Raw genomic sequence first — 26,124 nt, forward strand, 5'->3', positions numbered from 1 at the left:
CCCCGTCCTGCCCTCGCAGCCCGCAGCAGGCAGAGGGAGCGGTGCTGAGCCCTTCCGCCAGCACCAGCCCGCAGCTGTCCGGGCAGCGAGGTTTAGTCAAGCAAAAGGCGGACAGCAGCAGCTGCCTGCAGCCCTGCCTGCCTCCTCCCGGCAGCGCCGAGCATCCAGCGCGGCCCGCGCTGCCCCAGGTCCGTCCCCAGTGGCCGAGCCTCTGGAGCCCGCGTCCCCCCCCGTGCCCCCCACTCCGTACCCACGAGCAACGGCGTCAGCCTGCAGTCCCCGGGCTCGGAGGGTCTCTCCTGCTCCCGCAGCCGCGGCGCTGCTCTAGGGGAAGCGCCAAAGGGATGCTTTGCCCAGCGAGGAAGCATGGTCGCACCCAGGCAGCCGAGAGGAACCGGGAGGCTGCTCGGAGCACGGCTCCAAAATCTGTGTGACAAACACATGCATCTTATCGCATATGTTTAAACCAAATTAAATATGGTTTTACTAATCGCTTGGCATTTAAAGCAACACGCCATCTCTGTCAAGTTAAATCTAAGGAGACGGATCGAGTTGCGTTAGCTGTTTATGTTAATTAAATACAGAACCGGTTCATTATTAAACATGTATGCAGCGAAAGCGAGCAGCTAGGTGCATTGTTACCGACCTTATTACACGGCACTGACCTCGAGGAAGCCCGCGCGCAGCGATCGGTCGGCGCTCAGCCGCGCAGCGATGCCGCCTCACACCGAGAGCCGGCTCCTCGGCGCGGGGGAGAGGAGCCGCCGCGGTGCCGCTGCTCGGAGCGGGCGCACGCAGTCGCTCCCGCACCGCCGCCTGCTGCCACCCGGCTCCCGGCACCCGTCGGTCCCCGCTGCCGTCCCCGTGCTAGCGCGGGGCGCGCGGCCGGCGGGGTGGCGCGGGCGGTGGGGCCGTCTCCATGGCTGACAATCGCTGCCCCAGTTTCTGTGCCAGCGGCCATCGCATCCTCCCAGCTCGCAGCCAGCACTTGCGCTCACATCCTTTCCCTGCCCCGGTAACTTTTCCCCCCTGCCCGGTTTTATTCCTCGGCGCTGCGTGGATGTCTGTCTCTCTTGCTCTCTTTTCTGGCTCAGGCACTTCAAAGCTCCCCGTGGGTCTCTGGGTATTATTTTTTTTTCTCCTCTTGAAATGTCAGCGTGCCCCCTCAAATACATCACATGGGCTGGGAGCCAGGAGCCAGAGCACAGCCGTGCCCATGCCGTCAGCGCCTGCACTGCCCCTCCCTGCCCTGCCCGAGCAGACACGGCCCAGGGCTCACCCGGGGACGGTCCTGAGCCAACTGGGGGCACCCCAGTGCCAGGTCCCACAGGTCTGCACCCCCGGCACCACGGGGACAGCAGCAGAGCCCCGACTTCTCCTGCATGGACACGTTTCAGCCGAGCTGCCCCTGAGCAGCACACAAACACTAATTAAATGCAATTAAAAGCAAACCCAAGCAGCCCCCCGGGGCAGCAGCAATGCCAGCAGTGCTCCGAAATCACGCGCTCATGTGCTTACGGGGACACTTACACCCCAGGCCCAGCTACAAAAGAGCCAAGAGCGGCATTTTCCACCTGCCAGAAATATGAAATATCCAGCTGAAAACACCGCGGCCTCAGCGCTGCTACGAGAAACCCAATTTGTGCAGATTTAAAACCTGCCCAAGGGCGCTTTGTTGATCAGCTAGATGGAAGCCAATTAAACCGCCGTGGCTGGAGAGAAGCAGCTCACCTGCTCGCGAGGCAGCTCCCTGCTGCCCGCACCCTGCCCGCCGTGCCACGTTTTGTGCAGCCCCCGGGCAGAGCCGGCCGCGCGGCGCGTCCGCGAGGGGAATTTCTCCCGACAGCCGCGGCAGAGGAGCAGCAGCTCGCGGGCTGCCAACGGCACGCGGTCAGCACAAGGCTGGGGCTGGGCAGCAGATCCCCCCTGCCTCAGCCCTTCCCTCCTTCCCGTCCCAAGTCTCTCCCCTGTCATCTCGGGCTGGGAAGAGGCTTCCCACACTCACCCCTTTTTCCTTGTTCCCCCGTTCCCAGTGTTTCTCCCCTGTGACCATGCCCTGCCACCAGCGTGTTTTGGCATCCCGAAGGCGCTCTCACGATCTTACAACCACTCAAGCCTAAAAACCCCAGCCCAAACAACCCGAGTGGGAAGGCCAGCTGCCTTGGGCTGCGGAGCCCAGGAAACCCTTCACCCAGGACCCACGGAGGTCTTTATCCCCTTATTGCCCGTGGGGAAACTGAGGCACGGATGGAGGGTACAACTTTGCCCAGACCTGCCAGGGCCTTTGCAGAACCAAGTGCAGGAGCCCTGGGCTTTAGGAGAAGATGCCACACGTCACCTGCAGTCCTGGCTGGGACCCACAGTCCCGCTGGACACCCCCCTCCTGCCGGGCGTCCCAGGCTCACCCCAGAAAGCGACCCCCCCGTGCCAGCCAGGGCTCGTCCGTGCCTCCAGCTCGGAGCCCAGAGGCAGCAGGGCCAGAAGGGAGCAGCTCGGCAGCGCCGGGCCCCGGGCTGGAGCCCGTCCAGGCTCCTGAAGAGTCAGAGCCGTGAGTCACGGCTGGCACAGGCAGGCAGGATTCATCGCACGCTGTGCCATGACGACCCCCAAAATCACGCTCCTCTTTGTTGAGCTCCTCTGCAGAGCTGAGCGAGGAGGCTGGGCTGGCTCCGGGCACCGCGCACGCACAGGGTGAGCTTCCTCCCCTCCCTCCCTCAGCCTGGGGCCAAGGGCACCTCTTGCTCTGCATTTATGCGGTGCCTACGTTACCTCTAACCCAGGTGCTATTTGCATCGTCTGGGCCAAGGCCATGGGAATAGGAAGGTTTGGTTCAAGAGCTTTGAGTCCATAGAGGTGCAGATGGGAGGTGAGGAGACATGACCCAGGGCAGGCAGCGGGGCTGGAAGGTTGCCCAGCGCATGTCCAGGGCCCCCAGCAACAGGGAAGATGTGCTCTCCTCTCTCCTGGGGACAGCACTGGGACACAGAGCTGAAGCTGGAGGTCCGGGGGCACGAGGGGGTGCAGCGGTGGGAGGATATTGTGCTGGAAAAGCAAACAGTTACTGCTGGCAGCACGGATTAGTTGTTCTTCTTGCTGATCCCTGAAACCTGGCTCACACCCACAGTCCTGCTGCAGCGAGGGCCAGAGGATGGGGTGACCTTTTAATTCTGATTGCTCTGCTGATGAGGAGCAAATAAGCATCACTGCAGTTGGAGGGCTGCTTGGAAGGGCCTGCCCGCTGCCCTGGTGCTGCCTCACACCCTGCACCGATGGGCCCCACGCTGCCGGTGCTCAGCAGCGAGGAGAATGCCTGTTCTTAAATCCAAGGGTAGATGTTCCCACTTTGGGACTTTCCAAGGCTACGACTTCTCTGCAGTGCAAACCTGAGCTGAGGTTAAACCAAGAGCCACCGGTGCCCGCAGAAAGCCCGCGGCCAGGTGCCACTTCGCCCCCTCTGAGGCTGCAATCAGCGCGGCAGAGCAGCTGCGTGCCAGCAAGTGAACTCCCAGGGAGAGGCTGGTAAAAGCAGCTAACACATCAGGGCGAGACGCCTGCATTTGCACCTGCGACGCCAGACACGGTTTTGCTCTCATGGGCTCTCCGAGGAGCTGCCTCCAGGAGCCTCAGCACTCGGCCGGGTGCAGGGTGTCAGGACCAGCTCTGCACAGCACCAGTCCCTGGGGCGGGGAGGAGCAGGCTCCAGGCACCGGCTTTCCTGTGCTGCCCCTCCTGGCTCCTGTCATCTGCAAGCTCCTCAGAAGCGCGATCACTTCGCACAATGCCCGCGCACAGCCCCAGCACAATGCAGCCACGCTCTGCCTCGGCGCTGCCGGCTGCGGTGCGAACAGCGGGGCAGTCATCGCAGGACCCCTTTCACCCGGCGCTGAGCACTGCAAGACAGCCCCGCATTGTGTCTGCTCGCACACGGCACAGCTCCGGCCCCGCCGCGCTCCGCACGCAGTCTATACAGCAATGTCCATGCACGCGGCGCCCTAACACGCCGCGCACAGTGGAGCTATTGTGCGCCGTTCAAATGCCCAGATATCGCAGGCTAACGAGCAGCAGTGCCCAGGAAAGCTCCCACAAGGATGAGCTCTGCCCCCGACCGGAGGGGCAGGATGTCCCCCAGCTGTGTGACCAGGGGCAGGCTGCTCAGACCAGACTTTATCCCGGTCCTTGGGGTGTCTGCACGCAGGGAAGAGGCTCAGGCACAGGCACAGAGCAGCACCAGGCTTGGGACAGGGACCAAAAGGCCTTTTCCATTTCAGAGGCCAGTGGTTGCACCACACCAGCAGACAGATCATGGCTGCTACTATCAGAAATGGGAGGAAGCCAGATTAGGAAAAAAAAAAATCCATTGGAGACCTTTGACATCACACGGCTAAATGCATTTTCACAGTTGAAGGGCTGGGGAACGTAATTTCTTATAAAACTCAGCCAACTGATGACTGATACGTTCTTGAGTAATAAATACTCCTTAAACCCCAGCGAGAACCTGGAGGCATCAAGGCAGCCCTGAAGATGGCTCAGCCTCGCTGGAGGAGCAGGGGAACAGATCCCTGTGAGACACCAGGGCCACGTGGCTGCTCCGCCTGCCGAGGCTGCCGGCAACATCTGCCGAGGCTGGCATCGCGCGGCAGCGCTGGCGGGGCTGTCATGGGCGCCGCAGATCGGCACCGGGACCTGCCAAGTGCTGGCAGGTGGAGCTGCGGGAAGGACTTGGCACCGCCAGGGCCCCGCCGCGCGCCCCGTCCCCGCCAGCCGCCCACGGGCACCGGTGCCTCCGTGCGCCGCGGCTCCTCTCTGCTCGCAGCCCAAGCTGTTCCCGCTCGGCGAGCCCGCGGGGCTGGGGCTCTGCTCCCCAGCTGGTGAGGCAGCCAAAGCCACCTGGGGAAGCGTCAAGTGAGAGCTCGTCCCCCGAGCAGCCCCGTCCCGGTGATGCCTGGCAGCACAGCCCGGCCCCGAGCTGCCGAAGCGACACCTCCGGCGGCGCGCGGCTCCCAGCCGGCGCAGTGGCGCGGGACCAAGCCCTCGCAGCTCCTCTGCGCCCGTCTCCCTTTGCTCACTTGCTGAACGCAGACGCTGCAAATCCTGCTCCGTGAGACGTGGAGCGATCTTGGGCTGAGCCCCGTCCCACGGTGAGGGGAGCAGGAGATGTGTCCTTTGCTGCGTTAAACAGCCTCCACCTTCCTCGGCTTTATCAGCCTCTCCCAAGCAAAACCCCTGCCAAACAGGGCACCCGGGTGAGCTCATCCCCGCTCGTGGGGACAGGGACACTTGTCACAAGCCATGCCGTGCTGCCGTCCCCCCAGCCCCAGCTCCGTTACGCGACCGGGGCTGCTCGGTAACCAGCATCGTGCTGCTTAAGCCCCGGAAATGATAACCTGGAAACTCCCACGCTGCAATCACCGGTGGCCGGGGGGGCTGGCGGGGGTGACAACGGATGTGACGCACCCTTATCAGTGCGGCGAGGCACGACCTTATCCTCGCAGCAGGAGCGCGTTCGTCCTCGCCCGTGAAAGATGGGGCCCGGAGGAGGGAGCGGTGGGCGCAGGGACGGACACAACAGGGCTGTGACAGGGAAGCAAAGGACAGCAGTGGCTTCAGACCAGGGGCTGCGCAGTCCCGGGGCTGCACAGGGCTTTTGGCAGCCCCAGCCCCGTATCCCGAGGCGGCAGCACGGCCTCGACGCCTCCGCTCCAGGTCCTCCAGCCCCTGGGCACCAGCGGTCCCCGCGCGCTGTCGGTAAAGGAGAGCCCTGCTTTGCTCTGATTTAAGTCGGAGCGCTGTTAGCTACAGTACTATTACCACTGCCGAAAACGGCAACTAAATGGCATTTCCCCACCGCTCCATTTATATTTCTGTGCTCTTTACCCATTTGTAAACTGCAGGAGGGAACAATTTAAGGCATCTGAGTGAAAAGCTTAAATTAACAATTTACAAATGGCTTAATTGAGGTCCTGGTCTCTCTCTTCCTGAGCAGAAGCTGCTAAATGATTCTGAATCATTCCCATTTATTGGTTCTTGCAATGTGAATTGCAGGCCTTGGACCATGATAAAGGCGCTAACGCCTTGGCGCAGGCTGGGGGTGCCCTTCGCTCACATCGAGCGGGGCCGGTGACAGCGAGCCAGAGCCTCGGATGGAAGTGGGGCTGAGAAACCAGAAACCGCGGCGAGAAATGGGAAGGGAAGGCAGGAGCTGAAGGCGGTCGATAAATCTGACTCGAGCCGAGACACTGAAGGACACGCAGCCATCCCGGGAGCTGCCCGCAGCTGTGAGCTGGGCCTGACACCGACAAAATGCTGGGGAAGGAGCTCGGCTGCGGGACGGGGAGGTTCAACCCTGTGTGCGGGGCTGGGAAGAGGCATCGCTGCTCTGCCCGACAGCGGGGATCAGCCGAGGACCACCACGCGACGTGACTCAGGGTCGGGTCTCGTGCCCCAGCCACGTACCCACTCCTTGTGCTCCTCCCCAGGAGGTGACCCCAGGGGGCCGGGAAGCGGCCCCCCAGCAGCCGCAGCCCCGCGCTTGTTAAAGCGCTCGCTGGCAACCAAGGACACTCACGTCTGCATCAAACTCCTCGGCTCCCAGTCTAATTCTGGCACATCAGACAGTAATTATAGGTGCATCACCGGCGCTGACAAGTCTGCAGCTCGTCAGCCCGGCACCTGTCAGTGCAGCGCCGCAGACGCCGCGTGGGGAGCAGAGCAGGGAGAGGGGCTCAGGCTGCTCCCACCCGTCCCAGCGCTGCTCCAGGGACAGCTCTGGGCTGCCCTGGGCACCCCCACCCCATCGGGCCCCCCCAATCCCCCATCACCCAGGGGTCAGCACCCCACAGCCGTGCTCAGAGGCTGCTCCAGTACCCACGGGGCTTGGCACCCGGCTGTCAGCGGGTGGGGAAGGGGCACCAGCTCCTGCCCCAGCCTCCCGCAGCACTCCCTCTGCAGCCTCTGGGGAGGGCCGGTGCCCAAAACACCAGCTGGGAGCGGGCCGGATCCATGCTCAGCCTGGCCAGGCTGTCCGGGGCAGCCACCCGTGTTACTACAACAGTCCGAAAAACAGAGGCGAGACCATCCCCAGCTGCCAGCAGCAGCGAGGAAGCCCGGGTACGGCTCCCGCCCAGGAGGAGCCAGCGGCTGGGCGGCTCTGACAACGCCAGGGAAGGGGGGAGGCTGCTGGCTTGCTGGTTTTAGAAGCAAGGGGGAGACGCATGTGAGGGAGAAGCAATAATTTTAATTAAAAGGCAAATGAGTGCACTGAAAATTGACTTAAAGCGCAGAGATATTAAAAAGCCGTTGACTCGGTGAATTATTCCTCCTTGGGTTGCTTGATTGCAAATAAGCACTCAGACAGCGCGGGCTGCTTTGGCACCCTGACTCGGGGAGCGCCGGCAAGGCGAGAGGGGAGCGGGAGCTGCCAGGCAGCGGGGTGGGGGCAGCCCAGGCCCCTCTGGTCTGTGCGACCCAGACACTGCCCCTCTGCCTGGCAGTGGGGACACACACACAGAGGGTCCCTGCTGCCCCCCACCTGGCCCCGGGGCTCGGGGCCAGGAGCCAAGTCGCTGTTGCGCCCTGTCGATGCCCAGCGGGATGTCCAACATCTCTTTGGGAAACAAAAGCCAAACCCGCATGGCACTGGGATGCCTGGAAAGCCTCCCTTGGCTGCCTCCGGGGACTGTGGGCAGGAGCAGCCCTGCCCAAGGGTGACCCCGCACCACGCACCCAACACGGACAAAGAAGCCGTTCCCGTTTCCGCTGCTTCTCAAGCGGCTGCCGAGCAGCAGCTCCGCCAGCCCAGCCAGGGCTTGCAGCCTTTGGGAAGGGGTCGAACCTGCCTCTTTGCGCAGGAGACATGCTCATTAACTGGCATCATTACGTGTCTGCAGGATGACCTTATAACTGTCTCTGTGTTCACCTCCACAAGGATGCAGCTTCTGAGAGCAGGGGCTCTTTAATCTTGTTCAGACAAAGGCAGAACAAGATCTGATAGCTGGAAGCTGAAGCGTCAGGAACACAGACAAGAGAAGGCAGATGTGCTTAACGGGGCCTGGGAACAGCCTGCACCAAGGGGTGGCTTCTCCATCACTTCCCACCGTTAAATCAAGGCAGGGTGTTCTACTGAAAGACAAACTCCAGCTCAGCCAGAAGCGACGGTCTTGGTGGAAGAGTCACTGCCAAGACCGCATGGCCCGCGTTACGTGGGTGGGATCAAACCAGGTTATCGGAAAGGTCTTTTGAGGTCCTGAAAAGAGCCCACAAACTCTACAGATGCACAGATCCCATCCCTTCCCTGCACCCTTCCCCTTGCTGTGCTCATCTCAACACCCCCAGGCGCTGCCCGGATGGTTCAAGAACATGAATCCCAGCGAAACATCACCGCGACGCTGCATCTCCCCCGCGTGCTGAGGCTCGGCGCCAGCAGGACCCGCAGCCCTCCACGGGTGGGAGGCCACGAACAGCGGCGGTGGAACCGGCGGGGCTGCGACGCCGTGCACGGAGCCAACACGCAAACCCCACCGACAGCACCACGAGCACAGGCTCCGAGACCTCCTTCCTGCAGGGTCCCGAGGAAGCAGCCGCGCAATCTGCTCTCCAGCTGAGGGGCAAGCGTGCTCGCCTTTCGGAGCCAGGAAGTTAATTGCATGTGTAATTCTGGGACGGCAAACGAGCTAGAGCAGCGCTCAGCGCCTTGGGCAGGTCCCCATATGGATGCGTGGCCCGGCCGTGGGCTGCTGTCTTCATCCCGCTTCCCCACTCCCCTTTCGGGGTAACGTGTTCATTACAACTCAACAAGGCGTGCGCAGGAAATGCAATTAAATTACAGCGCGCCGTTCCAGCACCTTGCTTTTCCACCACGACGGCCCTCGTGTGAGCGGGCCTGGCACACCCCGCGCATTACAAGCTTGATTTCCTCCACCTCCAGGCCATCCTCCCCGGCACAGCCCTGCTCTGCTGGGACTCAGCTGCACGACAGCGACGCGCAGCCCTCAGACGGCCCCTCGGTGCGGCTCCCCTTGCCTTCAGGCACTGAAAACCCCCCTGCTCCACGGCAGGAGGTCACCGAAGGCCCGGATGACCAAACCTAAAGCAGAAGGCACGGGTGGGATGGTGCCTGGGGCTCAGCCCCGTGAGGAAGAGGCCCTCGGAGAGCCAGGGAGCTGCTGGAGGAAGGGAGGCTCTCTGCGGGCGGTCTCCCCATCGCCTGGGCCGGGACTGACGGGTGCCGCTGCTCCCGGGATAATTTTAGCTCGGAGCTGCTGCCCTGATTGACAGGGCTCTGGTGCACGTCTCAGCCTCCCCAAAAAGAAGCGCTGAAATCTTTGCCGAGACGCTGGAACCATCTCTGGCAATGTGAACACCCAGCCCATTAGAGGCCGACAGATGCCACAGAAATAAAATCTATTATTATGACAGACCCAGCAGGGGTTGCTACTGAACAGATTCCGCCACATTTCCCTCTTACAGTTTCTCTAAACCAGCCACGCGTCCACCAGCCGGCTCCCAGCGAAGGCACCTGCCTCCTCACCTAACCCCAGAGAGCCGGCACAGCTCCCCCCCCTCCAAACACCTCCCACCCCGTCCCCAGCAGGGAAAAGCCCCAAACCTTGCAGGCTGCGGGGCTTGCTGGGGGAGAGCCGGTCCCTCGGGGAGCAGCAGCAACACCTCCAGCTGCAGGCAGCAGCCCGGGCAGGACCGCAGGTGCTGCCTTCCCACCGCCCCCTGCACCCAGGAGGGGGTCGGGGAGGGAGCGAACATGGACACGAAACACGCAGGGTGGGGAGGAGCGCACTGCTGGCCCCCGGCCCCGGTACTAACCTGGTGACTTTAAACAAAGGGAACAGAGTCCTGGCTTCTTCCCTCCTGCAATTCGATCGAGCCCTGGTTAGGGACAGGAAAGGAGGAGATTCATGAATGAACGCGATCCAGGCGGAAAAGTTCGCCGGGGATGGAGGGGAATAAACAAATAAATCAGAGCAAGCAAACACACAATAAATCTGAAACAAAAGAGCAGCAGCAGAAAGCGTCTGAGAATGAAACACAGCGAGGTGCGTGCTGGGGGGCCGGGCTGCGCCCCACGGCTGGATACCCCTGGCATCACCCCACCATGGGGGCACACGAGCAGCAGCCCCTGCACCCGCACCCCCAGCATAGAGGCTTGCCCCCAAACCGCCCCGCTCCTCCTGGGCTGTCCCCACGGGGACCCTGCCCAGCTCGGCCCCAGCACCAGCTGCAGCCTGGGAGCGGGGGCCGTGCGCACGCAAGGGCGAGGGGCACTCAGACGGGACGGACTTGCTGCGGCCCTGTTCTGGCAAACACAAGTCGGGACCTTTCCGAAGCTGCACCCTCGCTGTACCCCAAACCCAAGCACAGCCTGTCCCGGGATCGCCAGCCCCCCGCGGGGGCAAACGGCGGCTCCAAAACGACAGCACCGAAAAGCGCCTGCTCGCGCTGACTGCTCCCCGTGGGCAAACCCGACGCTGAGAGCGGAGCTGGGTGGGCACGGGGAGGGGTGGCAGCTACACAGGGCCCCCCACATGGCTGTCCCCGGCTCTGAATGCCCCCAGCCTCCTGCCTGCAGCAGGACAGAGCCCGGGCAGTGCTGGGTGTTCGCCAAGGGCTGCTTGGAGCCTTTGTCTTTAGGGCCAGGGTGGATTTCTTCCCCTGCCTCACTGTGCTGCCAGCCTGTGTGCGGGAGGAGCGGGGTGACAGGGGCGGGGGCGGGCAGGGGACAGCGGGGAGGGCAGGGGACAGCGGGGAGGGCAGGGGACCAGATCCTGGCACACACAAGGACCTCATTCATTGCGCCCAGCTCATCCATCACGCCCACGCCATGGGACGTCTGTCCCCTCGTCCCCAGCCTGGCTCCTCTCCCCGTGCCCTCGCTCCCATCGCTGCCCTCGGGGTGCAGCCCCTGGGTGAGGCCGGGCAGCGCAGGGGCTCCGCGGGGCCCCCTCCCCAGCAAGGAGGAGGAGGAGGAGGAGATGAAGGAGGAGGAGGAGGGTGATGAACGCTGTTTCCATGGCTGCAGCCCCAGCGAGCGAAGCTGACAGCTGCAGATGGCTTTGGCAACCCTGGCTTTTGGGGGGGTCTTCAACCTCAGACCAAGGTGGGGGGGCGGTTGTGATGTTTACCCCTCTCTCCCACCACCAGGACTGGCTGGGGCCGCACGCTCCTGTGGCACAGGGAACAAATCCCAAGTCTCGTGGTGTGCGAATGGATTTCACGCACAGAGCGAGTAAATAATCTTAAAGGCATAATGGGAGAGGAACAAGAAGCACGAAATAAAAGTGGAAAATCCTTCCTAACCGGGCTTTGTTCATTTGTTTTGATAATTGCAGTTCAGGTTTAATTATCGATGCCATGTCTTGTGAAGTGCCAGGAAATGCTCTGGAGTGAATTTGTGGCTGCTTGTGGCCGTGGGACCCAGCAGGAGGGCAGGGGGCTGGGGCCGGGGCACCCAGAGGGGCAGCAGAGCCTGGGGGTTGGAGGTGCTGGCCCAGTGGGGTGCAAGGCGCGATGCCCCCTCCCACAGCGGGGTCATGCTCACAAAACGCCCTTCCTCTGCCCCAGCAGCAATGAGACCCGAGTGACGAAGCGCAGCTTTTCTGGTGGAAATAGAAAAAGGAGGGGGACAAACGTGGCTCCTCTTACACGAGGTTTTCCACGGCTCCTTCTTCCACGAACTCTCTGATCTCATCCTTGTGATTTTCATGGTGTAGGGGGGAGGAAAAAGCTCTGGGTGCTGCCCCTGCTATGGACCCCCCAAGCCAAGACCCCCATCACGGCTCCTGCTCCTGGTTTCAGCATCCACTTTGCCCTGAGCAACCTTGGGCCGAGACCTTGCCCTCCAAGCCCCTCGGCTTCCCTGCGTGGCAGGGAGATAACGGCCTTGTCTCATGGGGAGCCGGGAATGGCAGCTGAGAACAGCAAATCGTCGTCATCTGCGGAGCACCTGAGGTGCTGAACTGGGGGGTGCTGAGCAATTCCCTCCTGGTCCCCCCATCCCGGGGACGGAGACCCAGGCAGTGCCCGGACCGCAGCCGCCCTGCCCCAATCCGGCAGCGGGCAGCAGGAGCAGGGTTTTTTGCTTTGCACCCCAGTGCGAGCCCCGAGGGAGGAGCGGGGCTCCCTGTCACCTGTCCAAGACCTCCGTCACCGCCCCGAGGGACCTGGCACAGGGACAGGGTGTCGCATCACACCGCCGGTCCCAGGCAGCACTGCGAGCCCCGGCCCCGCCAGCAGCCACTGCCCAGGCGCTGCTTTCGGCAAAACAGGAGGAGGAGGAGGAAGAGGAAGAGGAGGAGGAGGAGGGCAGGGAGCGGAGCGGGAACGCGCCATCGCAGCGTCCTTGAGTGTCCTTCAGAGGCTTTGCTTTTCACGCAGTGCAGCGGATGAGGAAGGACTGAAAATCCCAAACTGCTCTCCTCTTTGATTCCCCCCACCGCAGGCAGAGTTGAAAGGAAGCAGCGAAGGCGAGAGAAAGGAGGAGGCGTGCGGGAAGGGAGCAGGGAGAAAGGGAGCGGGCGCAGGGGGAAGGAGGCGCGCTGCTCCCCTTCTCCCCACTGGGCCCTGGGAGAACAGGGACCCCTTTGGGGGGCCGAGGGCCCCCCAGGAGCCTCCTGCGCTCAGCTGGAGCTTGGCGGCTCTGTGCGGGCACCCTTTGGAGAGCAGGCGAGGGCAGAGGATGCTCCCAACACCCACGCACCCGTGTCTTTTCCCCAAAGCGCATCCACACCTCGGCACCACCAAAATCCCCCAGGGGACGCGGTGTCCCGGCTGGCTGCCCCCGGCCGCTCCCAGAAGCGGGCGCAGGAGGGAGGAGGGCGACGGCCGCCCCACGCACCCGACTGGGCATGGTTCGAGCGCAGCCTTCGGCTTCACCATCACCCCCCGTGGCCCAGCGGGCAGAGGGCGACGCCACAGGCTGGCACGGGGAGGCGGCTGGCAGGCCTGGGAACACGCACCCGCTCTGTTTGGTCTGGGCAATGTGTTTTTAATGAGCCATATAATGTTTTTCAAATTATGCTGGAATCATTAATCCTCCTGAAATGAGACAGATTCTGCAGTCCTCAGGCAACGCTGGGGCTGCCTGTTGCACGGCCGAGCAGGCAGGCGCTGCCTCTGCTCTGCTGCTCGCTGGTGGCATCGGGGCCGTTTAGCTGTGACCCCAAAAGCCCCGTCCCCAATTCCTACGGGGGACCTGGTGCAGGGCTGGCAGGACCCTGCGCCACGGTGCTGGGATGCAGCGTGCATGCATGGGCGTGAGCCATGGGTGAAGAGGAGCAAACGCGGGCTCTGGGCCTCTCCCCAGCTGGGACCAGCAGGCTGCTGAGAGCCAGACAGTGAAGCCAGGAGCCGGCACAGGACGGCCCAGAGGGACGGGAGCTGGCCCCGGGGGGCTCAGCCGGCGGCTGCCTCTGCGAGGCGGACACCCGTGCCTGCAGCCCACCCTGCCTCCGCGCGCCTTCCCCGAGATCCAACTCTAATTGCAGGAGGGAGGTGCTGTATTTTTCCATGCATGAAGATCCAAAGTGACACTTTTTCCCTTCTCTTTTCAGCACGCGAGAGAGCGAGTTCATTAACATAAAACCACCGAGCCAAATAAAAACCCTGAGCGCCGTGACAGCATCCCTCCAAATAACACGGGAGGGGAGAGTTTGGTCCTCTCCTGCTCTGCCCTTGCCAAGCGCGACGGCAGCCGCAGAAGGAAGGAAAGAAGGACGGAAGGAAGGACAGCGGCCCGACAGGTGGTTCTTTCCCACCCTTGCCCCGTGCCACTTGGGGTGGCCGAGCTGCAGCCTCGGCTCCAGCAGGCACCGGGGGCTTTGGTGGGGTCACCCAGAACCATCAGGGCCCTGCTGCGTGCGGGCACCGAGGAGCTTCCAGGCAGGGCAGGAGGTGGGCAAGGATGTTCCCCAAGGCCGATGTCAGGTTCACAAGATGCTTGCGTACACAAATTTTTAAGGAATTTGGCCTCTGAAACACGGCAGCGTTTTAGAAACGTGCACTGCCCACAGCAGTGCAGACGGCGTCCAGCAGGGAATTTGTGCAGAGCAAGCGATGAGGCCGGGCCACCGCTGCCCTGCTGCACCCTGCCCCGTGCCGCAGCCCAGGTCCCACCATGGCCCTTTTCTCACTGCTCATCCTTGGATTTCCCTCTCCCTTTTCATCCCTTCCGTTTCTTCTCCTCCCCTGCTTGCATCAGGGACCTGCAGTGAACCAGGGGCTTGTAAAGGACTAAGGGGAAATCCTACACCGGGGAAAGCATCACCCTGAAATCCCATCCCATTGCCCCCCACACCGAGCTGCCGGGTCCATTCTGGCTCAGCCAGGTCCAGGGTCTGAGCTGCTGCCATTCTGCGTCTGGTCCCATTTCAGCTCAAAACATCCCACGTGAAAGCAAACTACGAAGAACAAACCAGACGCCACATCCACCATTCAAAACCATCTCTAGGAGTCAAGAGTCTGGGTCAGGGCTTACAGCCTCCTCTCCCCACATCGGGCACCCCTGCCGCCGAGGTAATGAGGCCAATTAACGAGAGCCACCGACCATCAGATTTTGGTGCCTCTAACCCCAAGGTGCTCACAAGGAAAATGCACTTGGGGAGAGGGGAGGTGGGGGAAATGGTGGCAGGTCTCAGGCTGAATGCTGCCTCCCACCATCGTGGTTGTAAGCCTGCAAATCCACCAGCACCGCCCCACTCTGCTGCAGCCCCCAGGCAGGAGCTGCACCACCAGGCACCTCCATGGAGTCCTGAGCTGGCCGCAGGACAGGAGCCGTAAATCTGGGCAGCTCCTGAAACACGGAGGCTTTTAACGGGCTGTAATTGAAATGTATAAACTAGGGCTGGAGGAGATCCGACAACGCCAGCCAGAGCGGCCGATCGCAGGCTCCGTCGCAGCCGAGCATCGCCGCGCTCACTGCCTCCTCCGGACATCCCTTCCTGAGGGCTGGAGGAGGCAGGAGGGGGACACCTCAGCCAGGAGCTGCGGGGATTGACCGGGAGAAAAAGCAGCTTCTCTCCAAGTCCCCTTTCCCAGTTTGGCTGTGACGCTGGTTCCCAGTTTGGGGAGAGTACAGATGCTCGATTTCCCAACCTAGCACTGTTAGCTGTGCTACAAACGCAAATGCATCATCTTCCTCTGCCCTCCTCCCTTTGCAATCAGAACATTTCAGCATAGGGAAAAAAAAAAAAAAAAAACACAAACAAACCCTAAGTGTTTGTCCCCCCCCTTACACTTCCTCCCGCCCCCACCCAGCCCTTTCCATCAGTCCTTCTGTTTGAGATGTGATGTGTGTTGTTTTTTTTTTAAATCTTCATTTGCATTTATTCTGAAAGTGGAAACCATGCAGGGGGAGGGAAAAAAAAAATAAAAACAGCTGACAGCAAAGTTTTATTATCCCCATTGGGTGGCGAGGAGCAAATCAGTAATTTTTTAACAAGCATTTAAGCTCCTTTGCTGAGTGCCTCTTTGAGCCTTGGTGCACCTGCAGCCTGGCGCAGCCAAGGGGGGGGCGGTGATGAGGACCTTTGGTGGGGAGCAGGCGCAGCTGATGGGGGGCAGCACGCGCTCGCCCCTCCGGAGCTGAAGATGCTGGCGGTAACGAGCTGGGACCTCCCAGCACCACCGGCGATGCTACGGCTGCAGGAGCCCGCCCGGTGGGTAAGACCCACTTGTGTGAACCCATCGCAGGTCCCAGACCTCCCCAAGTGATGCTAACGGGATTGCCCGCTGCTTTTTTATGCCAATAATTCTGCAAAGCTGGCCCGAGCAGCCTCTGCTCTCCGCCCTGCGGCTCTCCCACCAGGCACCACTCATCGCCCCCACCCACGGGCGTTTTAATAACGATAACTGTCACGGAACCTGACCACAGCCGCTGGGAAAGAGCCAGCTGAGCAAACCGCTGGGGATGCGAGAACTTCGCAGCCACAGGGCTGGCACGAAAGGGAGCCTCTGCCCTTCTGATACCTCCCCACCAGCTCCCCATGCCCAGCCCCACGCTCACGCTTCCCCTTCCCAAGCACAGCGCCCAGGGCAGCCCCCGTCACCCTGCTTTGCTGAAGGTCCAGCATCTCCAAGCTGAAATCTGCAGGGCTGGGGCCATCAGCACCTTGTGCTCAGCCAGGAGCAGGCCTGGCACAACATGGGGGCAGAGCCAAGGCCCCCCCAGGAGCAGGGAGGCAGCACAGCACCCTTCCTCCCCCCGTTCTCACATTGCACCCTCCCAACTCAAACCCCGCTCTGCTGCGCCCTGAGCCTCTCCAAAACACGCCGCCAGCTTGCAGCCTCCCTCCGCTTCCTCCCCAGCATGGCTGGAAATAAAATATTGACAGCGGGAGCCTCGGTGGGCTCCTCCATGCACACAGCACCCTGCAGACACCTGCACATGTTCACCTCCTCTCCGGCCCCCAAAACAGACCCCAGCCGCCTGACCCCGGCCCCTCCCTGGTGCGCGGGGCTGCTCCCCCCAGCCCCAGCCCTGCCCCACGCCGTGGGCATCGCACACACGTGTCTGTGCGTGCCAGGCAGCGTCCCCGGGGCACGGGGAGCCGCTGTGCACCCTGGCTGGGATCGATGCGTGGCAAAGAGGAGGATCAATTTCTATAATTAAACCCTGCACCACTGGGCTGCGTCCTCCCTCCCCGCTCCCCGTGGCAGAGGGCTGTTCCAGCCCCGTGGCAGGGTCCCATGGGGACCACCGCTCCTGGCTGGTGCCAAGGCAGCTCCCACCTGGGTCCCTGCAGCAGCAAAGGGCACCCGGGGCACCCCCGCTCCCATGGCAAAGGAATTGGCATGGAGAATTTCTTGGGGGAAAATAAAGCAAAGGCAGGCACGGGTGGGTGTTTCCCATCAGCCAGGCCTTTGCTGCGAGCTGATGCTCACACGGCAGAGGGAAGGAGGAGGATTTGGGGGAGCAGCCCAAATCCACAGCTCCACAGCAGCGTGTGGCGGAGAGGAGCCTTTATCCACATTTCCAGAAACAGGAAAAAAACATCGTGGGGGAGCCGAGCAGCTTGCCCAAGGTCGCGTGGGGAGCCAATGCCAACCCCACCATGAGCACCACCAGCACCCAGACGAGTGCAATCGCCGCACCAGTTCTCAGCACTGCCCCCACGCCAGCGACACCCAGGCTGCCCACCGACCGCTCCAGCCCGTCCCCACGGGCATTTCCCCAGCCATGAGCTGGGTGCTCAGGAGCAAACAGGCTGAGTGTCCCCCCGCCCATCCTGCTGGGCAGCGAGGGATGGCTCCTGGCAAAGAATTAAGACCCCTTTGCACAAAGGCAGCCTTTGGCAGCCCTGAGGCTCCCCCCGAGCCCCCTGAAGGCTTTGCAGCCCACCAGCAGCTCCCAGGGGCACCGAGGACTGCCAGGAGGAGCACGGAGCCATTTCCACAATCGTGTGAATGTAGGAGTCTTCGGGGGCAGTCTGGTGGGAAATAATTAGCACATTGAAAATGTATTCCTCATTAAAATGAGGAAAGAGCCACCGCCGGGGTGGGAGTGATCAGGTGGCTCCGGGCAGCTCGGATCCTGCACAGCCCCCACACCAGCAGCACGGTGGGGCACAAAAGCCACGGAGCGAGCAGAGGGACCGAAACGCATCGGTGCCCCCAGGGTCCGGGTGCTGGCAGCCAGGCCGGGAGACCTTGAGCAAGTCTGGGGTCCTTGGGGCTCACCCAGCCGAATTCCCCTCCTGGTGCCAGGGTGGGGGACATCCACACCCCGCAGGGACCGGGCAAGGGGAGGGCCCCCTCCCACCCCCAGCCCGAGAAGGGAGCTGGATGGATGCGACCCCCCCCACACTCCCCCGGGGCCGGGCGCGATCCCGGGGGCCAAGCGCGGCCAAGCCCAACTTCCCCGGGAGTTGGGCGCCAGCACCCACCCGGCACCGGCAGGTGCGGGGCCCCGAGCGTCGCCGCTCCCCGCCCGCCTCCCGCAGCCAGGGCGAGGATGCGGAGAACAAAGAAGGGGAGAGGCTGCGGGGCGCAGGCTGGGCGCTGCCCGCCGCCAGGGCAGACAAAGGGGCCCCCACCCGCGGGCAGCGCAGCCCCACGCCACGGCCCCAGCGCGGGGCAGGGCCCGGCGGGGGTCGCAGCGCACCGCGCACCCCCGGCCGCACACCCCCCCCCCCCCGGCCCTGCCCCTGCCCAGCCGGCGGGGGGAGCAGCCCCCCGGCGGCTCCTTCAGCCCCGGTGGCGGGGGGGCTCCGGAGTTATTTTAAGTTTCCCTGCCCGCCTCCACCCCCCCACGGCCGGGCGCAGCCCGGGACGTGCCAGGCTCTTCCTCCTCCTCCTCCTCCTCCTCCTCCCCAGGGATGCTGCGAACGCCCCAAAAGGGGCGCCCCCGCGGCTCGCCCACCCTGCGCGCCCCAGCAGCGGCCGGGGGAAGGACGGGGGCGTGAGAGCCGGGAGGGGGCACAGCCCGCGGCCCCCCTCCTCGCCCCCCTGTCCCCCCCCCCGAAGGAACCCCCCGAGCCCGCAGCCGCCGCCCGGCTCGGGCAGCACAACGCCCGGTTCCGCGCACGGCGCCGCGGCAGCGCCGGGCACGACCGCCCCCAGCAGCCCGGCGAGCCCCCCCCCCCTCGCCCCCGGCCGCCACCGCTCCCGACCCCGCCGCCGCCGCCTCCCCGGGACCGCGACCGGCGGCTGCGCCCCTTCGGAGCGCGGCGGCCCCGGCAGCGACCGGCCCCGAGCAGCAGCGGCAGCGCCGCGCCCCCGGCCCGGGGGGGAGCCGCCGAGGCGGGGGGTTGGGGGGGGGGGGGGGGGGGTACCGCAGCCCCGGCTCCGGCGGCCGAGCCCCGCTCCCGCCCCCCCGGAACACCGGAGCCCCCCGCGGGCGGCCACCACCGGTACCGGGAGCGGCGGAGCCCCGGGCAGCGGCGGCACGGAAGGAGGAGGAAAAAAAAAAAAAAAAAAAAACACACGAATAAAAAAAAAATACCTGCTACTTAAGAATGGGTGCACATAGTGAGAGTGACATGCCTTGAGAGGGTGTATTCCCCATCGCTGCGCCGCTCGCTCCCGTCCTTCCCGCTCCCGTCCCTCCGCCAGCGAGGCCCCGGCAGAGCGCGAGCGAGCGGGGGCGCGCCCGGGTGTGTGCGCGGGGGAGCGCGCAGCTCGGCGGTGTACAAAGGAACAAATGGGAAAAACACATTAGCTCATGAGAGATTAATGTGCGGGGAGACGGCTCCCCCTCTCCGCTCCCTCTTAAAGGCCCCCGCCCCGCGCCGGGCGGCAGGTGCCCACCCAGGGGCACCCCGGGGAGCGGGGCGGGGAGCGGCTGCCCCCCGCGCACCGCCGGCACCGGGACCCGCGGGTGACACGCGGGAGCGGCACCCAGGGGACACCCTGCTCCGGAGGGGCCGGCAGAGCCACGCTTGTGCGCCCTTGGGAGAGGGGCGGGGTGGGCGGCATCTGCCGCGCCGCCGTGGCCCTGTGTGGGCAGCAGCAGGGATGCTCTGAAGGTAGGTCAGGGGAAAACAAGCACAAAAGGTGGTGGAAGCGTCACCAGCAGAGCCCCGGGTCCTGTACCTGACCCCATGGGACCAGCAGCTCCCAGCTCTGCATCCAACACGACCTGCCCGGCTCTTGGCAGTTGCAGATTCCCCAGGCGAGCAGCCAGCCAAGTGCTCTGTAGCAGAGCACCATCACGCCGGGTACCTACACAGAATCCCCATCTGGCAGTGCCACTGCCCGGGGGGAGGGCAGCCCCCATAGGGTCACCGTGTGCTGGGTGCACACAGGTGCCTTGCTGGTGCCTTACCCCATTTGGCACCTGCTGGCCAAGGAAAATGAACCTGAAGTCCAGAGCATAAGATCAGGAGAAGGGCAGGAGAAAGAATCAGCAAGGAGCCGTTTTGTTTTGCGGACGGGCGGGGACAGCTCACAGACTTTCTCTGCTTCCCCCCCCCACCATGGGACAGGGGCTGTGACACCGACCAGCAACTCCCCAGCCAGGAGGAGGGAGGGTCGAGGAGACCCCAGCTCCCCCCGGCAGCCCCCACGCTCCCCGCAGCGCTGCATTATCAGGAGAGCCGCTGCCCAGCGGCACGGGGGAGCGTGGAAGCGCTGGCTCCATTAGGAGAACATCCGTGGGGCAAAAGCCTTTTCCAGAGCCAGCGAAGTGCATCTTGATGGGGCTGACGTGCTCCTGGCAGCAGGACGCCCTGGCATGCGTGGGCCAGGGGGGCCGTGTCCTGCTGCAGCGTGTCGCTTGTCCCTGCCTGGTAATGAGCCCACGCTCCCATCACCTCCAATTCCTCCTCACACCCTGCCACTGCATCCTGCTGTGCTTGGAGAGGGGGAGACCAGGAGCTCTGCGTGCTGGGGGGGACAGCAAAAAGGGAGGGAAGGGGGAAGAGAAAGGGTGAATGAGAAGTGGGATTGGAACTGGAACTGCTGTTAGATTCGGGAATGCCTCAGAGATGCAATAAGAGGCGAAGCGTTTATAATGCAAAGTGCAATTGTCCGGTCTGTGTCACATTGGCGGTCAGACTAGAGGAGCTGACGTTCCCCCAGCATTAAAATATCTCATCTGATACCCAGTCCCAACCTGCCGCTCTCAGAGATGCCACCAGGAAAGCCCAAAGCTCCCTGTGTTGGAGGGAACGCACGGCTCCGCAGGGCCAGCTGCGCACGGGCACCTCCCAAGCCATGCAGGAGACCCAGCGTGGGACAGATCCTGCTCTCCCCATCGGCCCCAGGGTTTCCCATGCCAGACCCCAAGCCACTGCCTGGCAGGAACCCAGGGGTAGATTTAACTTTTACAGAGTGTCAGGGGGAAATTCAAGCAGCAAGGTGGAAACTGCTCCCTCTTGGCATGACCCACCCCGACCACAAACAGGGAACACACAAGAAAACCCGACACAGACCCAGCAATGATGAAAGCTTCCCCACGCCACCACCAGAGCCTCACACCAGCGCCCATGGAGCAGCCCCAGCACAGGACCGCGCCACGGGGCGACGCCGCTGACAGCTCCCCAACTTCGCAGCTCACAGGGAGGCAGGAGTTTTGATCACAGCAGATCCAAGTGAGGTGGTGAAATGTCTCTAAATGAGCTGAAATGCGGTCTAATCGGCACATCTATTTTCTAACAAGTTACATATTCCCTTCAGAGCTCCAGTCATTTCAAAAACACGTTAAGGAGAAATATTTGAAAGCTAAAATGTATTAAACAAGCACTTCATCCTCATCAGCAGAGAGGTTATGGACCTTTGCTGGTCTCCTTCCAATAACCTTGCACACCAGATACCACGAGGCGATCTCTTTCCAGAAGCCCATTAAAGCACGTGCAGGGTAGGGCAGGGGTGAGCCTCGGGGGGCACCGCGGCCACGAGCCCTGGGGCTGGGCAGGACAGGACGGGGCGGATGCAGCCCCCGCTGCCACCAACAGCACCAGGCAGGGGCAGGAGCCATCCCCACCCAAGACCACGGGAATGACCTGAACGCATCCCCTGCTTCTTGGAAGAAAGCCTGCAAGAGAACAAGTCTATTTATTTCTGTTTTCTGAGGCTTTGCAGAGGGAGAGGGAAAGTCCTGCAGCCACAAGAGACTGGAATTTAATTTAAAGAGGAGAGCAGATACGGCGCGTAACTGCACGGCTGCAGGAGCTGGTGTGTCACCGAGCGAGCCAACATCTGCGACTTGGCTGAGAGCTGCAGGGACAGGATCCTGCCATGGATGGCTCTTTCCTCCACGCACACCCCAAAATGCTCTCAGCACCAAACCCCTGCAGAGAATCGCAGCTGGGTTCCTCCCAAAGAGGAGAGGAGAGGGAAGCAGAGATGCTCCTAAGCCATCTCCCTGCCCTTACAGCAGCACGACCACAGGAGCAGCCACCACTGCGTGCAGCACCTGCACATTTTGGAGGGCCAAAGCTGGGCACGGGGGCACATTCTGCACCAGCTGCCCCCCAGGGAAAGGGCAAAAAGGGCACAGGAGAAAGGCCCCGGCAGTGGAGAAGGCAGAGAGAGGACTGGGAGACACACTGGGGCTGGAGAGGGACCAGGGTGTGCGGGGGCTTCAAAGGACTTTTTAGGACAAATCAGACAAAAAAAGAAATGGATCATAAATAATTGAGAGCCAAGGCTCTGCTTTCGTGTTCCTCCCATCCAGCCCAGAAGGAAAGAGACCTCGATCCCCTTCTGCAGGGCCAGGAACGAGGCCCCTGGGTGAGATTTGGGTGCTCCTTGCCTTTAATTAGCCCTCCCCTTGAAGCACACCATCCTCATCCTCCCTCCTCTGCCACGCAGCCTGGGGCAGCTCATGCCTCTGGCTCCAGCACATCGGAGAGGTTTCGGGGAGCAGGAGTCCCTGGTACCTGACCCCTCAGCTGGTGGGGGTCAGTGCCACAGCTCCCCCACACCCAGCGGGGCCAGACCACACCTGGGGGTTTAATAACTTGATGCCAGTAGGGCGTTCTTATCAGCCCTGCAAAATCCCAAATCCCTCCTGCTGGTCACAGCAAACTCCCCCAGCAGCAAGCTCCCAACCCACGCGGACACCAAAATTGTTTTCTTACCGGTCCCATTTTGCTGGGGAGCCACATCCCCAGTTAGCAGGGAGCTTCAGAGAAGGCAACGCCAAGCCCGCTCCCCCCAGAATAAATAAATAAATTGCCTGTGCCCCATTTTAAAACCACCAAGGAGGAAACGAGTGGCTGGAAGTGGGAGCGCAGAGATGAGCATCACCTGGGCACCGCAAGCCCTTGCTGCCGCCCCCAGCCCAGCGCCCTCGTTGCCTCGCCTGGGAGATTTTGAAGCAAAGTCTGAGCATCTGAAGCACCCGTGTCTGCCTTGCTCGTATTTTTAACATAGCTTCACACGGAGCCATCCCACACACATCTGTCCCCCCTCTGCACATGCTCACATTCACCCGTGTGCCCAGCCCCGCCGCCCACGCTGGCCGTGCAGCCACACGTTTCCATTTATAATGCACCCAGTCACGCACAAGCCCCCCCATGGCCGTCCTGCCACACGCAGGCCTGGGGAGGTGCATTTTGCGCTGCCCCCTATCCCCACCCTCTTCCAAAAATCCACCTGAAAAGACTGACAGAGTCCTCAGGTTCCCTTCCAGCATCATTTTACTGCCGCCGCCCAGCCCCTTTCTGCCTCCAGGAGCACAGGGAAAAGGCCGGAGCTCCAGGAATGAGCTGGGGAGGCAGAAAGATAGCTCAAGGAGGGGAAATATTGCAGGAGCTGAGGAAATTCCCCAGCCTGCTCCACGCAGGAATGCAAACGGGAGGAGCTGCCCAATTTCACAGTGACTGGTGAGGGCTTAATAACAGCTAAGTAATACACGCACCGGCAGATGTGTGAGCAAAACCAGCACCAGCAAATAGATTTTGTTGTCTCAGAAAGGGACGCTGTGCTGCCTCCACGTCCCTTCCCATCTGGAGCGTGTGGGGAAGCCGGCGGTCCCGCTTGGAGCCCGGCCGTGCCTGGTTCCTGCTGGGAGCTGCTCTGCAAAGCTGCAGCGTGCTCGGGGGGGCTGCAGGACCCAGCCCCCGCCGCCCCCAGGCCCCTGCAGGCAGAGCAAACCGAAGCGCAGGGAGGGGATGGCCACCCCGTCCTGCACGGAGATGGGGGGAGAAAGGTGTGACAGTCAACAGCCACCCCAGCAGGAAGGGGCCGGGCTGCAGGAGTGCAAAGCCCCGAAGAGAAGGGGTGCCTCCATCAGGGCTCTGGGCCCCTCAGCACGTTCCTCAGAGAAGCAAAACCTCTCCTGCCCCAGCACAGAAACCCGAACCCAAGGCCTGAGCCAGATCCTCATCCCCGCATGGCCGCGCTGGGCTCGAGGCTCGCCCGCAGCAGCGCACGGGTGCAATTTGCAGCCACCCCCACGGGTGGCACAGACAGAACCCAAAATCTGCGCCTGGCACAGCCACGGCTGGGGCCGGGCAGGGGGCCGGGGCAGCAGCTCCCATCGCTGCCCCCCGCGCTGCCTTCCTCTGGGCATCGGGAGGAGGAAAATTCTCCATGGCAACTGAGGACAGCCGTGACCGCCACGCCGCCGAGCACATTTGGGGCTGAGCCATGCGCCGCGTACCGGGCACACCGCAAACGGCTGCGGGCCGCGCGGAGCGAGGAGGGGCGGTGACCTCGAGCTGCCCAAATCTTGCATCCGAAAACTTGGGCAAGGCCCCGCAGGAGAGCTGGGGCCGGACCCCCATTCCCTCATCCCCAGCCCAGCCCCGGGTGGGTGCCGGGCTCGAGAGGCGGCTGGGGGGGGAGCTGAGCCCACGCACTGCAGGCTGCGGCCGCTGCACCCCCAGCGCTGGAGGGGCTCCATCTCCCACCCGCCAGGAGCCAGGTTTTCTCTCCGCAAGCACAGCGTGGACAAAGAGTTGTTGATGCATAACGTATGGCCATCGGAGCAGGAGGAGGAAGGAGGGAAGAGAACAACAGAGCAAAGGAAAGGGAAGAAAAAGAGGTTGAGATGGTCGGGTCTCCTCCCTCTTCACCCCGGGTCCTGCATCTTTCCCTGCCATCTGTGGATCCTCTGCTCCCTAAAACTCCCTGCCCTCCTCGGCGCTGCTCCGTGGGCCCAGGCGAGGGCTGTCCCCAAGGTCTGGCCATTAGATGGGGACAGAGCCCCACCGGCGCTGCTCCTCGCCTGCCCCTTCCTGCAGCCATCCCGCACAGGGGAGCGAAGCCAGATGCTCGGCCAGGCTTGATTTCTTCCCGCAGCTGTAAGAGGATTTTCTTGTTAGAAGCAGCAGCTTTGGTGATTGCAGAGATGACCGATATTTCCAATGGCCGGGCAGGAAATCCTGCACCAGCCCCGGCCCTGGCAGCCCTGGGGGAGGATGGAGGAGGGGTCCCCAGGCTCCACTGCCCATGCTGCCGCCACGTGCCAGCTTTGCCTGCCAGGGACGGCACAAGGACACGTTCATACGGCCGATGGAAGTGACTTCAGCTCCCCAGCACCTCACTGGTCACCAGCATCTGCGAGGGCTGTGAGCAGTGGGGGACCCTCAGCTCCCTCCCGCTGTGCTGGGAGCTCTCCAAAGCCCCGGCAGCTCAGGAGAAAGCCAAGGAGCGTGCCAAGGAAGTTCAGCAGTCAGACAACAGAGACGAGTTATCACGGGATGATCAGAGGCAGAAGCTGACAGTTGAAAGGGAAGGAGATGTACTGGGGTGAGCAGGGAGAGGTCACGAAAAGCCACGAGAGTGAAAAGCAGCCGCTGATTTTCTTTTTTTTTTTTTTTTTTTTCGTGCTAGGAGGAAGAAAGGCGGCAAAGAGGCACAAAGGGAAGGGCAATGCAGCAAAATCGTCAGGCCAAAAGAGCCGCCTCCACAGCAGCGCCCAGCACGGGCGTGCTTGGGGCAAAGCAGTGCCAAGGTCGAGCACTGTGCTGCTGGAGGCAGAAGTTGAGGAGATCCCAGAGCTGGGCTCTCGAGGGACAGGAAAAAGCAGAGTTCTGGCATATTGTGAGCAAAGAGAAAAAAGGAGGGGGGGTGGCTGTTAAGATTAAGACACAGTGGATGGGAAAATGCAAGGAGCAGGCTGAGTCACGGCTAACACCTTGCTCATGGGTAAATGCCACAGCTCAGCTCAGAGCAGCAGAGCGGGGTTGTCTGCAGCAACCAAGAAAGAAAGGAGAAAAGTAGGGTAGAGGACTCGGAGGCAGGGATTAAATATTATTTAGCGTGGCTGTGCTTGAGCTGGTGGCTAGACAGCCACCAGGAGACAGCACGGAGGCAACCCTGAGTCACTAGCAGAGATGCAGCCAGAGCTGAGACCCTCGCTGCTCCTCCCAGCGCCCCGAAGGAACAGCACGAGGTGGAGGAAGGATGGTGGCAATTTCTCCAGGCCCTCGCACTCCCAAGGCAGAGGTCTGTCTGCGCGGGGGGATTCGTTCAGCTGCCCAGGGCTCCCACCAAAGCAGCCGGCCCGCGAGGAGGGGTCGCCCTCGGTGGGAGGAAGCGGGGAGAGCCCGTGAATCACGCAAAGCACGGGGCAGCCACGCAGGGAAGGCTCTGGGGGTGGAAATGCCTAAAAGGAGCGAGTTTGAAGGCTATTTCTGTTGCAGAAGGAACCAGAAATCTGGGTCAGAAGGGATAGGGGAGACGTCAATGGCATGCGGGATGAGCAAGCTGCACTGCTCCAAATGGAGG

The 26,124-nt window shown here is 62.5% G+C and overlaps 1 protein-coding gene across 14 annotated transcripts in view; it reads right to left on the bottom strand.

Annotated features, from left to right (window-relative positions):
* Positions 1-26,124, bottom strand: part of SRCIN1 (SRC kinase signaling inhibitor 1) — a 96,527-nt gene that overhangs the window by 47,959 nt on the left and 22,444 nt on the right. For 2 of the 14 annotated variants that reach the window (XM_083809370.1, XM_083809361.1), the window contains exons 1-2: positions 18,988-19,199; positions 9,817-9,879 (exon numbers count right to left, since the gene is read on the bottom strand). The exons of 1 other annotated variant lie outside the window; for it this stretch is intronic. In XM_083809370.1, the coding sequence (XP_083665496.1) occupies positions 9,817-9,879; positions 18,988-19,159 (235 nt within the window). In that variant the 5' untranslated portion in view covers positions 19,160-19,199. Of the gene's footprint in view, positions 1-250; positions 2,774-9,816; positions 9,880-18,946; positions 19,201-26,124 lie in introns of those variants that run through there. 11 more of the 14 variants (XM_083809369.1, XM_083809376.1, XM_083809367.1 and 8 more) reach the window with 11 other exon arrangements.

This window comes from Anser anser (genome assembly GCF_964211835.1).
Source record: "Anser anser genome assembly, chromosome: 23".
NCBI lineage: Eukaryota > Metazoa > Chordata > Aves > Anseriformes > Anatidae > Anser > Anser anser.